At 34.3% G+C, this 16,693-nt stretch overlaps 1 protein-coding gene across 1 annotated transcript in view; it reads left to right on the top strand.

Moving 5' to 3' along the window:
* LOC145243863 (cholinesterase-like) overlaps positions 1–16,693 on the top strand; it is a 66,741-nt gene that overhangs the window by 6,070 nt on the left and 43,978 nt on the right. Inside the window, exons 2-4 of the mRNA XM_080106932.1 lie at positions 2,350–2,499; positions 5,714–5,909; positions 12,625–12,810. Of these exons, the coding sequence (XP_079963058.1) occupies positions 2,350–2,499; positions 5,714–5,909; positions 12,625–12,810 (532 nt within the window). The remainder of the gene's footprint in view (positions 1–2,349; positions 2,500–5,713; positions 5,910–12,624; positions 12,811–16,693) is intronic.

Below are 16,693 nucleotides of genomic sequence, written 5' to 3' on the forward strand. Positions count from 1 at the left end.
AGTTGAGCAGCAAAATATCCGTTCACATTACACTTGAACTTCTACATGTTAGTACAGTCAGGGAATCAGGGACCCAGGAGGGAATTCCAAAATCAGGAAGAAACTATTTGATTAAAAGGCTTTCTGGTATCTAAGGATCTCAACAGTGAAGGGGTGGGATTTTGCTGCGTGTTGGATTAGTCGGGGATATTTACATAGAGTTTTTTGAGTTCGTTAGAGCACATTCCATTAAAATAGTTGTAAAACAGGCACAGGGATGCAACATTTCAGTGATGGGACAGAGGTTGCTGTTTGGTGGATAGTGTGGGGTCTATTAGGTTGATACTTTTTTTTTTTAACCCTGTCTAAGAGTTAGAGACTAGTGGCAGATGTACAAGCTCAGATGTGGCAACAATACTCCATGGCCTTGTACAGGTACAGGATACTCTCAGGTGTGGGTAACGTTCTCGCATTCTCTCTCTTTCTCCTCCAGCAAGTATTTCCATAGTATAGCGGGAGATCAGTTCTTCTATTTCACATCCCTTTCAGCAGGATCAACAATGCCTTTCTACAGTAAGTGTTTCCGTAAAGCCTTTTTTCAATAGGTAGTTCTTTATTGCATCGTGGTAGATCAGTTCTTTTACTTCATGCGAGTTCCTGGATATCCGATGGTGAGGCCCCAGCTTGCGGGCTTTGGGGAGTGTGGAGCCACTCTTTAATTGCCATTGCTCCCAAGTCTACTCTGACCCGGAGTGGTAGTACCTGTTAGGGTCCCAACTATGGTTTGAATAGAAACCGACTTGTAAACAACAAATATATTCTATTAAAAAATTTTTCTTTAAAATCTTTGGACTCGGCATTAAATAACCTGAAAAGGATTGATATGCCGTAAAATAAAAACAACTAACCAACTTCATGTGAGGTAATCATGTCTTTTGCAACCCAGTGCAATGAGTGGGGGTGGGGTCAATATTAAGCCCTCTAAAACCCTTTAAAATAATCCAGAGATTGAAATTAGAGAAATATTTATTAACTGGCAGGGGTGCCTGGCGTTGCCCGGGTGGAGAGAGGTGGTATAATAAGATTGTTAAGTGACCCAGCCCTAAAAAACATGGTTAAATCAAAATAGCAACGAGTGCCGGTGTGAGCGCCCCCCCCCAAAAAAAAAACATGTAATCACACTATAAATATAATGTATGAATAAGTACACATGTATTTGTAATTTGTATTAATAAAACTTTTTCATCTGCTTCAGTTTGTGTCTCTCCATCACCTCTGCATTATACTGCCTTCTACATATTACATTTAACTAAAAAAAAAAAATTAGCCACAGTAGGTAGGCAGGCTCGAACCTGTAATGCTAAAAGGAAAAGAAGGTGAAAAAAGCAAACGCGCTAGCTGTCATGGCTACAGGCCTTCGAAATAAAAAATGAGATATGTTTTGTACAGAAATTCATCCGATAAGTATTGAAAATCTAAAACATCCAATCTTTTCTCTCTTAAAGATAAAAAGAATCATTTTTAAAGAGGAATATTGTATGTTACACCAACAAGGGAGATAATAAAATTTCAGCAAATCATTTCTTCTTAGGAAAACAGATTTATTACAATCTGGAGATATAGCTTAGTGGTAGAACATTCGACTACAGATTGAATGATCCCCTGTTCAAGCCCGGGTGTACCTCACCATTTATTTTAATTTTTCTTATCAATGAGTTCAATTTATGATAAAATAGAAAAAGAAGTACCATTTAAAATTGCTGCAAATCATTTCTTTGTTTGCATATTTTAAAATTAAACATTAATCAGAAGGGACTTTTCCAGGGTGTTCATCGTCAAGCCCAAATACCAGCTGACGTGATATTGTAAACAAATGCAGACAGAATTTGATGAACCACATTATCATTATTTTAAAAGTTTTTTGCGAATTAGTCCAGCAGGCAAATTATTCTTCATAATTAGGGCTATGACAACAGCATATTCTTTTCCTTGTTTTGAGTCTCAAATATATATTCATTGATATGTTACATGTTTTTATGTAGAGTGATGTAGTTCTTGGTTGATTAATTGTGTCTAACTGTGTCGGATATATATTTGAGAGTAAAAACAATGAAAAAAATATGCTGTTCTATAATAATACATACACAATCTGCATGAATTAAAATATCATGTTAAAGTGTATTGTACGACCGGGCAACGCCGGGCTGGCAACTAGTAGAATATATATCTCAATATATTATATTAATTGTAAGAATATGTATATATTTTTTTCTTCTGTTCATAATAAAAAATTTAAAAACGAATTTCATCTTTAAAACTTTATATATTGAATATCTATTCTCATCTTTTAATTAATTCTGCCATTTTTAGGAACCAGAGAAACCAGAATGGAGCAACATCTGGGATGCAACCTATTACAGGCCTGCCTGTCCGCAGACACCCTGGTATGTACGCGAGACCGTACCAAAATTTCAAAAAATGGATGAAGACTGTCTTTACTTAAATGTCTTTGCACCAAACGTAAGTTTTTGTTGTTTTGAATTAAAAAATTTTTTTTTTAATGTTTTCTCTTTTCTCTGTTGTTCATGATGAGTGGATGTACCATTTGAAACTATAACGCACCGTATATGGGAGAAAGCGAAACCTCCATGCAAAAAGTGCAAAACCCAACATCATGTTGCATAATCAAGATATGTATGTGACTAATATTCACTAGGAACTTACTCCTTCGCAGAAGTCAGCTCAATAAGCCCAGAGTGAATCCTGCTTTGTTTCATGTTTTTGTTTTAATGAATCTGATGCTACGTGGGTTGCAAGTTTGTACAATTTTGAATATCTGTGGGGGAAGTAAAGGTGTTTCACATTTTGACTCGTATTCAGTTGAACACGTATTTTACATGTTGGCATATATTGGACTGCTTTTAAAAATTGACTCCCATTTATTTCACAGCAGCCAAATAGGGCTTGACACTGGTCATGATCGATAATGACCAACAATGACCAACTGCAATAGCATAGTTTACCTCCTAAAAAGAAATCAAAATTTACTTTTTTGGGGGAGGGGGCAATACGTTTTAAATGGCTTTTAAAGGTAATATAAAAGAGCAAAGTTTAAAAAAAAATAATGAAAATTTAACATTTTAGAGTGGAGGATCACTTTCCTATATAAATTTAACGTAAAATTAGCACCCACTTCTTGGCCACAAAGCGGTGATCGAGACATGTAATCATGTTATGGTGGCGAGGAGGATGAGCCAAGAAGAGAAAACAGAGTTGGATGGAATTGGGTCTAAGTTCCAAACATTTTAAAAATATGTAGAAACACTTCAAAACATGTATGTGGAGGGGACATTCTTTCTTGTTTTTTCTTTTTTAAAATTTGCTTTGAAAAGGTTTCACCATAAAATATTAATTAATTAATTAGTTAATTAAAAGGTCTCACCATTAAATATTAATGAATATTTCTCACTATTTTTAAGGCTTTTAAAAAAAACTTGGGTGGATCTGTACAATGCACACTCCCTCCTTGTATTTTTTTTTCTTTTCGTTTTTTTTTTTTTTCAATCTTTTTCAATGGATGGATTACACCTCTCTTATATAAAGGAGTTTCATTTACTCTAAGGGCATTGATGTTAAGACCTTTATAATCCATGTATTTTGCATTGTTTTCACTGGTCACCATGTTTGTTTTTGTGCGCTCGCGCTCATTTAATTTTTGCGCCTTTATACATTAATTCTGTATATTCACTAGTCCATAGCTAGCCATAACATATACTGACCCAATGGATCACGAGTAGCTTAGTACTATATATATATATATATATATATATATATATATATATAGTAATCCACATACTGTAGTTTTGTTGTATCACAACTCATCAGGTTAGACTAGCACTTTTCTCAAGCCAGAGGTTGAACCTATAACCATTGTATAGATAGTCAGCAGTTCTACCCATCAGCCCATGGGATCGGTGCTCGTAAATGACCTCAACAAATGTCCATTTAAATAAAGACTCGACCACCACTTTTACAGTGCTCAAGCTGCTTGTTTATTTACAAACCAACAAACAGCGAGCCAATATATATATATATATATATATATATATATATATATATATATATGTTGTTTTTTTGTTTTTTTTTAGCGATAATTAAATATTCGGTATTAGCGTCTCCTACCTAGATCAAAGAATTAGTTTTCCCCAAGACAGATCACCTATATTTTTTGAACATAAGAAAATAAAAAAAATATTTATTTTTATTTTACTTTTTAAAATGGTACTCTACGTACACATGTTTCGCTGCTCTACAGTTTATCAACGTAGCTCAACTGTATTAGGGCTCAAACCGCTGATATTGATTTTTCACTTATTCATTAATTGGATCATCATTTTCAGGAAATTTTTATTCATTGAAACATTGATCATAGATTTTTATTCATTCAAACATTGATCATAATTTTTTATTCATTGAAGTATTTGGTAATAAATTTTTATTCATTGAAACATTGATCATAAATTTTTATTCATTGAAACATTGATCATAGATTTTTATTCATTGAAACATTGATCATAAATTTTTATTCACTGAAACATTGATCATAATTTTTTATTCATTGAAGTATTTGGTAATAAATTTTTATTCATTGAAACATTGATCATAATTTTTTATTCATTGAAACATTGATCATAAATTTTTATTCATTGAAACATTGATCATAAATTTTTATTCATTGAAGTATTTGGTAATAAATTTTTATTCACTGAAACATTGATCATAATTTTTTATTCATTGAAGTATTTGGTGATAAATTTTTATTCATTGAAACATTGATCATAATTTTTTATTCATTGAAGTATTTGGTAATAAATTTTTATTCATTGAAACATTGATCATAAATTTTTATTCATTGAAACATTGATCATAAATTTTTATTCACTGAAACATTGATCATAAATTTTTATTCACTGAAACATTGATCATAATTTTTTATTCATTGAAACATTGATCATAAATTTTTATTCATTGAAACATTGATCATAAATTTTTATTCATTGAAACATTGATCATAGATTTTTATTCATTGAAACATTGATCATAAATTTTTATTCATTCAAACATTGATCATAAATTTTTATTCATTGAAACATTGATCATAAATTTTTATTCACTGAAACATTGATCATAATTTTTTATTCATTGAAGTATTTGGTGATAAATTTTTATTCATTGAAACATTGATCATAATTTTTTATTCATTGAAGTATTTGGTAATAAATTTTTATTCATTGAAACATTGATCATAAATTTTTATTCATTGAAACATTGATCATAAATTTTTATTCATTGAAACATTGATCATAAATTTTTATTCACTGAAACATTGATCATAGATTTTTATTCATTGAAGTATTTGGTGATAAATTTTTATTCATTGAAGTATTTGGTGATAAATTTTTATTCATTGAAGTATTTGGTGATAAATTTTTATTCATTGAAACATTGATCATAAATTTTTATTCACTGAAACATCGATCATAAATTTTTATTCATTGAAGTATTTGGTGATAAATTTTTATATTAGAACTTTTATCATGAATTTTTAGATTGATTGAAGCATTAGTCAAAAAGAACTTTTAGCTTTTTTTATATTTTTTATTTTATATTTTTTTATTTCATGTTTAGAATTTGTAAATTGTACAGTTTAATCTAATCTTTTATTTAATTGTAGCTAACTACAGAGAAATTTCCTGATCCTGATCAAGGCCCCAGGGGAAGAGACATAGCAAATCCTTCTCTCTATCCAGTTATGGTATTCATTCATGGTGGTGGATTTGTTACTGGGACTTCACAACAGCACCCCGGGTATTTTATTGCGGAAAGAAATGTGGTTGTTGTAACTATTAATTATAGGCTCAACGCACTTGGTGAGTTATTATTGCATTTTTCCAAATATGAGAGATTTTTTTTCTAAATATGAGATAATATTTGTTTCTCATGAGAAAACAACGCTTTATCAACACACAAAATTCAGAATTTTCATCGTTTTGAAAATTTGCAATAGTAACTTCACTTAAATATGCTGTAATTTGTAAACTAAATTGAATTTTAACACACGCCAGTTAATATCGAAATATTAATTTACTTGTCAGTACATCTAGTGTCACAAAAAAAACATCATCAGTGCAAACATTAATGAGAGAAGAATTACCTCCCTTTATAGTGGCTCTTTATCAGTTAAAAATCATTAAAACCATTTCCTCTCCAAAATTTTCAAAATAAAAAAAGCATGGCAGTCTGTTTATGGTTTCAAATTGGTTATTTAATTTTATAATTCAAAAAAGTCATGTTTAAAGAAGATTATTATAGTTTCTTTTTAAAATAAAAAAAAAACGTGCAAGTGAATTGACATCTGTTCCTTTATAATTTATATTCAAAAATTATTCAGAGGAAAACAAAAAACAATGTGTTGTGTGTTGAATTTTCATTGAAAAAAAGTGTAAATTTTTAAAATTAATTCTTTTTAGATCAAAATTGTTAAAAAAAATTTACTCATTCATTTTATTTTATTTTTTATTCATTTTATTTATGTGTTTTTAAAATTTTCAACTACTGTGGAATTCCCAAGGGTTCTGCTAGTACTCTATAATAAAGTAAAATCGATTTCCTTCCTACCTCTTTTATTAGGAAAATAATTGAATGCATCTTACACTCATCCTATTTGTAGAATATAGAATTTAGCAACTGCAACCCTATCTAAAGGGGTAAAAAAAAAATCCCCTCTCCACTACATCATGAACAGGAATACGTGTTGTAGGCAGCGAATAGTAACCTATGATGTTTAAGGATGAAATCTTGGAGACTGAGCGATCCATGGCCTGGTTACATAAATAGTTACATGTTCTGTCGGTCCTTTGGCTAGGCATGAGGTTGAAGAGGCCTGATCAAACTAACTTGCCAGTCATGTTAAGCTCTAATATTTACACTCACAAATGTCGACCATCAAGGAACAAGTTTTAAAGATATTGCAATATTATTAGTGCTGATATGTTGTATAAAACGAAGACAAATTGGGAAAAATTTGGATTTGTGTGCCTAAACTGAAAAAGCAAACTATGTTCATTCATGGTACACGCATTAACAGCTATGCCTCTCCGTCTCTGTCTCTCCCTCAAAGCATTTATGAATTCATGGTTTCTCATCATTTTTAATGTTGTCCAGGTATTCAGACTGTCAACATGTTTTTCACTGTTATCCTTTGCTTCGTCTATGCACAATCTTTCCCGTTATTCTTTACTGGTTGTCGAAGAGGAGTTTGCTGACCATCAGGTGCCACTTGTCTATCATGGTAATCCTTACCGAGTGAAATGTTCCGATTCAGAACCCTATTCACGCTGTTTCTCAAATAAAAAGTTTCATGTATTGTCATAGCTTTCTTTGCAGTTGTACAGACAGTAGGTTGCAATTTCTTTCTGTCCGAGCAGTGCCCATATTGGGCGATTGTTCTAACCATTGTATCCAAAGGTATCTTCTGCTCAGCGCAACAAAATATGAAACCATGAACAGAATTATTTCTGTTTGCTTTTTGTTTTTTGTTTTTTTACACAGGAATCGCCACTTATCAAGGCCCAGAGGCCACTTGAGGATAAGGGTTAATGGGTATACAATAGTTAATGTGATTATAGCGTTTTTGACATAGGTAGTGGGATTTTTGTAAGTTGAATTACATAGGGGGACGGTTCATCAAGAACTTGTTTACATTAGACTTGAAGACAATCAGATTGTAGTCACCTGGGAAGCAGGCCAACAAAAGAGAGTTCCACAAGCGTGCAGTTCTAAGAAAGAAGCTCTGCTCATGGAATCTACATTTAAGTCTAGGCACAGATAAAGAGTGTGGGAAACTATTGGTAGTGGTTCTGGCTAGACAAGTGTTTTTCGGAGAAAGTTTGGTGAGGGGGACCATAGATTGAAGCTCAGATGAGCACCTGCCATGGAAATAATGATAAAGCAGAGATGGGCTTGCAATGTCTCTTCTGTGGAAAAGAGGTTACAGGGAAGAGAAAAAGGGCATCCCCCACTAAGCTACGAAGTCTGTTTTGAACTCTGTCAAGGCAGGATAAGCTGCTTCTAACAGCTGCTGCCCAGATGTGGCAACAGTACTCCATCATTGGCTGTACCTGGCTTTTATATAGGTAGAGAATTGCATCAGAAGTGAAATAACTACTGGAGTGGTAGAAGGATCCTACCATTTTCCCAGCGACCATGGCAACGGATTTGATATGTGTTCCATTTCAGATCAGGAGTAAAGGTTAAGCCCAGAAGCTTATCAAAACAGGAGGCCTCCCCAAGACGAGAGCCATTCATTTCAATTGATGCCAGATGGGCATCAGAGTGTTGATGATGTAAAGATAGAAGCTTGGTTTTAGATGCGTTAAAAGTAACCAGCCACCTCTTTCCCGATTGTACCATGCACTCAAGATCAGAGGGGAGAGAATCAGAGAAAACTTGGTCATTTATAGTTTTTGATGTGCTACCATAGATGGTGGTGTCGTGAGCATAAATGTCTACGAATGATGTAAGGATGTGATTTGGAAGATCATTGATGTAGATCAGGAAGAGAGTTGGGCCCAGGGGGCACCCCTGAGGGACCTCAGTGTTAATACCGAGAGCTTCTGACACAGATTCCAGTAACTTACTCATGATGAACAGGAGACTTATTGGCCTATACTGAGAGGGAGATGATGAACAATCACATGAATTCTTAAATACAGGGCATACTGATGAGATTTTCCATGGGTTTGGGAAGCATTTCTCCTTAAGACAACGCTTAAATAGCTTTGTAAGTATGGGTTACATCAGTCACCTGCTTTCTATGACCTTGGGAGGCTAAGTGGGTTCTTAACCATACCCAAGGGTCTCCCACAGTCTAGCGGATTGAAGGAGGCATGTTACTTTTCCTTTGACTTTAGTGTTGTCTAACTGTATTAGTTTTCTTTTTCATCACAAAATCTATCAACTGATCAATCGATCATCCACCACCTCTTAAATGCTAAGTTTCTTTCTGTCTGGCTGTATAAATCTAAGCAAGCCTGTTCTACTGTGAGTATTTTAACGGTCATTTCTGAATGCATATATCATTTTTTTTTTTTACTCATGTTCACCCATTACAAAGCATATCGCCACTTGGACATAAGGGGCTACTATTTTGGGCCATATCTAAGAAAGATTAACAAGATATTTGTTTATGTTACATTTAAACTTCTGCATATCAGTACAGCCAGGGAAGCAGGCAGCAGGAAGGGAATTCCAAAGTCTAGCTGTTTGAGGGAAGAAACTATTAGAATAGAAAGCTTTCTGGCATTTAGGGACAACAACAGTGAAGGGGTGAGATTTTATTGCTAAGCGGGTTTGTAGGGGATATGTATGTCGAGGGGATACAAGTGAAACGAGTTCATCAGAGCATATTCCATTAAAATATTTGTAAAACAGGCACAGTGATGCAACATTGCGGTGATGAGACAGGGGCTGGAGCTTAGTTGATAAAATGGGACCGATTAGATTGACAACTCTTTTTAGGGACTTTATCTAAGAGGGAGAGACTAATGGTAGATGCACCAGCCCAGATGTGGCAACAATACTCCATGCATGGGCGAATGGTGGCCTTGTAAATGTACAGGATACTCTCAGGCGTGAGTAGTCTTCTAGCTCGATAGAGGGAAGCCACCTTCTTTGCAGCAGTTTTTGCAATGTCCTCTATGTATTTGTTCATATTGCCCACAAATGTTAGGCCAAGGAGTTTGAAGGTAGAATTCTCAGGTAGGGTGCTATTTGTCATGGATATCGGTGGTTGGAAAGGCGTCTTGTAATTGTTAAAGTAGTCTTACTAGCATTACATGTTACCATCCATTTGCGGCCCATTCCACTATAGTATGGAGGTTATTTTCTTACAATTCTGCTATTGTCTTAGGTTTATGTACATCTGTTCTTCTCTCGTGCATATTATAGAGCATTGTATCATCAGCAAATATACCCATCTCTGACACAATATTATCAGGGATGTCGTAAATGAATATCAGGAATTATAGTGGTTCAAGGATCGACCCCTGAGGCACTCCCATATTAATGTTATGCTGCTTGGATGTACGTCTGTCAATGACAACCTGTATGCTTCTATTGTCTAAGAAGGATCTAATTATATTTGATATACATCCAGTTATACTGTACAATTTAATTTTCATTAGCAGCCCTTCATGCCAGACTTTGTCAAAGGCCTTGGATATATCAAGGACTACAGCCCTGGCTTTGCCAACCTTATCCAGTACATGGTAAATGCGTTCAGAAATGACTGTTAAAATATATGCAGTAGAATGACATTGCCTGAATCCATAGTGTTTGTCAGAGAGAAGATTTGCTTTTGCAAGGTGGTGAACTAGTGCTCGATTAATTAAGATTTTAGTGAAGAGTGGGAAGAGACCAATGGAGCGATAATTGAGAGGGTCTGTTCTTTCACCAGAATTCTTGTACACTGATACCACAGAGGCCATCTTCCAGCTATTAAGGAAGCAAGATTCAGCAAGGCATTTATTGTAGACCTTGGAAAGTATGGGGGCTAGCTTGTAGTATTAGTAATGCAGGGATGAGATCAGGCCCACACACCTTTGAGGTGTCTAAGTTTTTTATGATATTGCGGATAATGAGGAGGGTTTATTTTTACATCATCTAATATGGCTTCAGTCCGCATAGGAAAATTTTGGAGGAAGTTGTTTGTTGGCTCTAAGGTGGAGTTGGAGCGATAATTGAGAGGAGTTGAAAGCAAATCGCTGGGCAAGCAGTTCCGCTTTCTCCATTGCTGTGCATGCAACCTCCTGGTTGTGGGATAGTGGGGGAATTACTGATTGCCCTTTATTCACTACACTATTATAGATTTTCCAGAAATCACAAGTTCCTATCTTTTGCGATTCTATGCATTCCTAGATTATTTCAGCATGCTATCTTTTGGTTGTTGCTATTTCACTCTTACAATGATTTCTAGCATCTACAAATTTTTGCCTATGACGTACAAACCGGCGGAATGCATGCTGTCTTTGTACAATGGCAGCTGCACAATCTATAGCAAACCATGAGGGTGAGTGGGGCTTGCTATAATACTTCCGTGTGGGAACATGAGCTTCAATGCTCGCTTTGCACCATTCAGTTGTCTCATTGTCACACTGTTCAGCAGGAAGAGAGAAGATATTGATCCATGGGACATCTCGGATGTGTTCTCTAATGGCTTCTCAGTCAGCCCTGTTGTAGTAGCTTGTTGTTTTGAGCAATGGTTCCTCACCTTGAGGTTGGGATTTAAATGTGATGTCAACTGATACCACTATGTGATCTGTGTTTCTTAGTGGACTGTGGGCATTAGTCACACAATCCTCAGGTACTGTGGTGAGAAATAGGTCTAGAAGTGAAGCCTGCTGAGGTTCACGATCTGGTAGGCGGGTTGGGAACATTACTGTCTGTGTGAGGGAATGGGCTTTAGAGAAGCTATTAGAGCGTCCAGTTGCATTTGTGAACCTAAGAAACCAAGCCAATTTTTATGGTGGACATTAAAGTCAGCAAACACATGTATTTGGGCGTTACTATCCACGGAGAGTGCTGCATCTATACTATCAGAGACATGATTGATTAGGGTATAATCCTGACTTGAGGGAGAATGGTGGAGAAAATATAAATAACTAACGCAGTGATGAAAAGTTAGTCGAAAGCACATAAATGCCTGGTTATCTGATTCAAGATTTTATGCATTGAATAAAGCCAAGGAAACTAAGGCAGTTGACCTTGATGTATGAAAAGCTTTGACAACATCTGACATGAAAGTCGTGTCATGAAAATTAAATCATACGCTATTACTGGACGAATAATTAATATAATCAAATCCTTCTTAGACAAAAGGAATATTCCAGTTGTCCTTGATGGAAACACGTCCAAACATGATATTAATAGTGCCTCGGGTTGATCCTTGGACCTTTATTATTCCTAATATTCATAAATCTACCTGATAAAATTGCATCTGAGATGGGTATATTTGCTGATGACACCAAGCATTATAACAGAGATGAGAGGAAAACAAATATACACATATCCAAAGCAAAGGCAGAAACTTTAAAAAAACTTTCAGTCTGTAGTGGAATGTGTCCATAAATGGATGATAACATTTAATGCTATTAAAACTAAGTTTTTTTCCTTTAGCACTGAGAAGGAAGAAACCTTTTCAAACACTAATTGACATAACAAATAACACTCTTCCTGAGAGTTCATTCTTCAAACACCTTGGCTTAACATACACAGGCAACATGGTCTCTGAAAAAAATCAATATTATACCGGTTGTGATAGGAGCAACTGACATAATAAAAAAATGAACCTTCAGAAATATTTAGGAGCAATCCTGGAAGACTGAGATGTAACGAAATACAGATAGCAGCCATAAAGGGAACAGCGTCTATTCTTAAAAGAGCCCTCAGATATAAATTTAAATAACGGAATTAAGTGTTTGCTCCAGGAGGAGTTAGCTCCCTTGATCTCTTCAAACTTGAAATTTTAGATTTTTTGTATAAAGAACTTTTTTTCTTAATGATTTGTTTCATTTGCTGTTTTTGTAGGATTTTTTAGCACAGGAGACTCTATCGCTGCTGGTAACTATGGGTTATGGGATCAGTTATTGGCACTGCAATTTGTAAAGAATAATATAAAGTATTTTCGTGGTGATCCCGAAAAAATCACCCTTGCCGGTCATGATGCAGGTGCAGCTAGCGTTGGTATTCACTTGCTCTCCCCGCAATCAGACAGTAAGTAAGACATTTTTTTTTTTGTCATTCTTAAAGACTAAAATTGTGTATAAATTTTATTACTGAAATTTAATATTGTGTTTGCCAATTTTGTTTTGAGTGACGACATAAAACAGGTTCAATAAGTGCAAAAGGATTACAAATGGAAAAAGTTCTATCTGGTATTTTAAGTAAACATGGCATCTGGAAATCTTGAGTGTATGAAACATTAAAAGATTAACCAGGATTTGAAGATATATATATATATATCTTCAAATCCTGGTTAATCTTTAATGCTTCATAGGGTAACCTGGGTCAATTTTTGCTTTGTTAACTTCTGATGCTTGAGTAAGGCACTCTGTCCTCCATTTTTTTTTTGCTGCTTCGTCTTCATCTTTTTGAAGTCGCTGCAGACATTCAGCTGAAATCAGTCTCTCCATAGCCTTTTATCTGTTGGAATCATTTTTTTCTTTCAAACTTAGCCAGCATGGATGTCAACTTTCTCATGAAGAAATTCTTTATAGTCTTTTTCATTGGACTGAGTCATTGTACACATTTCAGGAAGTGAGGGTGGGTCATCTGTTGGGTCATGTGGAAAGCACGGGTTCTGATTAGGAAGGCACATCTTCACTCGATGCTGAAGGCACAAACAGCACATCTGCGCTTGATATCTTGCTGGAGACTGCTGTTGAATGTTACTGAGTCATTTTACTTTTTTCCTTCCTTTTTGTGTTACAGCTTCTTACACATCAACTTTTTGTGTTACAATTTCTTACACATCAACTTTTTGTGTTACAGCTTCTTACACATCAACTTTTTGTGTTACAACTTCTTACACATCAACTTTTTGTGTTACAACTTCTTACACATCAACTTTTTGTGTTACAGCTTCTTACACATCAACTTTTTGTGTTACAACTTCTTACACATCAACTTTTTGTGTTACAGCTTCTTACACATCAACTTTTTGTGTTACAATTTCTTACACATCAACTTTTTGTGTTACAGCTTCTTACACATCAACTTTTTGTGTTACAATTTCTTACACATCAACTTTTTGTGTTACAGCTTCTTACACATCAACTTTTTGTGTTACAACTTCTTACACATCAACTTTTTGTGTTACAGCTTCTTACACATCAACTTTTTGTGTTACAGCTTCTTACACATCAACTTTTTGTGTTACAGCTTCTTACACATCAACTTTTTGTGTTACAACTTCTTGCACATAGACTGGTCATCATCTCGCAACTACACTTCATGTGTACCCAATGTTTACAAGTAACACAAAAAATTGAGTTGTTTCCGACTCCCTTTCCACAAACATAGCAGAGGAACTTGTCAACGTTACAAACACTTATCACTTCTCTTTTAATAACATCCATTCCCAGACCTCGACTTTCTATACCTTTTCTCCGAGGCTTTAACTTAAGCAATAGACATCACATGGTTCTAAAATCAATCAATAAATCATTAGCATAAAGCATTTTTTCTGATCAAAAATTTTCTTACCTTGGTGATGCTATGAGAGCACAAAGTAAAACATGATTGAAAGAATTAGGAATGGATGGAAAAGGTTCAAGGGAATTCTGCCATTACTAACTAGCAGAACATTATCACTGCTGACCAAGGGAAGAGTATCAGGCATGCGTATGCAGTGTGATGATAAATGGAAATGAAACTTGGCTAGTGAAGGTTGAGGATATGTATTGCATGAAGAGAAATCGTATGATGGATATGTAATGTCAGTATTAAAGACAAGCTTAGATCTGATGACCTCAAAGGAATATTAAATCTAGACAGTATAGGGAGATATATACAGAACAGGAGACCCTTTTGGTTTAGTCATATGGAAAGAATGAGTGAGATTGCTTAAGTTGGCAGAGAAAGTAATGATGATTTTTTAAGAGCTGGCTAAAGATAGCCTAGTTTAGAAGTCAATTTCTAAAGCCGTCCAGTATGTAAAATAGACATTAAATCTGAAGATGATGATGTTGATGATGATTAAATATGCCTAAAGTGACTTGATATTCTGTTTTCCTTTTTTTTGTTTTTCTTTTCTTTAAAAATGTCAAAAAAGAATTTTGGGTAAGAAAGAAAAAGAAGTCAAATGATGAATCTATGATTTTGTTTATTTTATTTTATTGATATATTCAGATTCACAATTTTATTGATATATTCAGATTCACAATTTTATTGACATATTCAGATTGGAGCAGCCTGATCTGATCAATCAGCTGGTCAGGTCAAACCCTAACGTCTACTATCAAACAAATTTACCCAGAATACAAGAATCAACATACAAATGTGAATAAAAGAACACAAGTCAAACTTATCTTCCTCTTAGGAAAGATACAAGATAAAAAAGATCATAAGAAAAGTAGACGTTAGGATGTGCTGGCTGAGAGTCAATCAACATGTGAAGATTATTAATTCAAACATGGCTGAAAACAAATTTATTTGTCCACATAGATTTTGAGGTGTGCGTCGAATATTAGTGACAGAGGCTTTGAGAGACTCATATAGTTGAGTATACTGCTTTGTGTAACTCTAACCTGTTAAGGCGATTTCCCCCTTGACAGATCCCAATACTGGGCTCCATGGTAGGTGGAGAGCACAAGCAATGAAAATAAAAAAATAAAAACTAATGTCTGTAAACACAAACAGAAAACCCAAAATATCTCCATCTGATTCAGAAAAAAAAATAGAAACAAACACAGAATTTCTTAGATGCGATGTAATAGAATCTTTAGGAGAAAAACAAATGTCTAAATTATCTGCTTTTCTAATAGAAAAAACTCTATCAAACTATATAAAAACCTAAAAATATAAAGAAAATGAAAAATGGAAATTCACTAATCCAAATAGAAACAAAAATACAAAGTATCAAAATTAAAAAAATGAAAACCTTCCATGACATAAATGTAAAAGTTACTCGTTATAATAACCTTAATCATTCCTAGGGAATAGTAAGAAGCAGAGAGTTATCCCTTGCCACATCTGAAGAAGTGCTAAACAAAATGAAAAAACAAGGGTTTATAGAATATAAAAGAATTTTTATAAAGAAAGAAAATGAAAGAATTCCAACAAATACATCTTCACTTTTAATACACAAAAAATACCACAAAAAATTAAAATTGGATACAATATGAAACCCGTGGAAATCTAAGATGTTTCAGATGCCAAAAATTTGGAGATAGACATATGTCAAGGAGTAACCACTTGTGCAAAATTGTGGCACAAAAGATGCAAATCGTAGAGATGAAGAATGTCAAGGAAACAAATGTGTAAACTGTCAAGGAAACCACTCAGCCTTCTCCAAATCCTGTAGATGCTGGATGAAAGAAAAAGAAATAATAACCATAAAATGCAAAAGAAATATTCCATTCATAGCATAGAAGCAAAAAGGAAAGTTGAAGGAATATGAAGAACCAATCCTGTGTTAAAGTGGCAGAGAAAGCAAACGTTAATAGTCCACACCAAATGGACAAATACAATGAATTAACAGAAAAACTAATCAAAATTAATTTGGACCAAAATAAATGGACAAATTAAAAAAACAAAAACTAAAAGCAACAAACCCCCAGAAAATTGAAAAGGCTAAACCAAAGTAAAAAAAGTGAAACCAAAAAAAATATTAACTTCACCTCAAACTCAAACCTCTCCTCAAAAAAACAAATCCTTTGGAGAATAAAACTACCAAAAACCTAAATTCCAATCAATAAAATCTACAAATTATGAACTGAAAACATCACCAAAGAAGACCAAAACAACTCAGCAAAAATAAGAATCCCCAACAAAAAAAATCAAACACCTTTGAAGAGAAGGAAATAGATAACCCAATCAAACAAATAGTTGAAATATCAAAAACTGATAAACACCACCAACCTTTGGAAAAGCAAAA

Source organism: Euprymna scolopes, chromosome 22 (assembly GCF_053919585.1).
Source record: "Euprymna scolopes isolate OS-2025 chromosome 22, ASM5391958v1, whole genome shotgun sequence".
Taxonomy (NCBI): Eukaryota; Metazoa; Mollusca; class Cephalopoda; order Sepiida; family Sepiolidae; genus Euprymna; species Euprymna scolopes.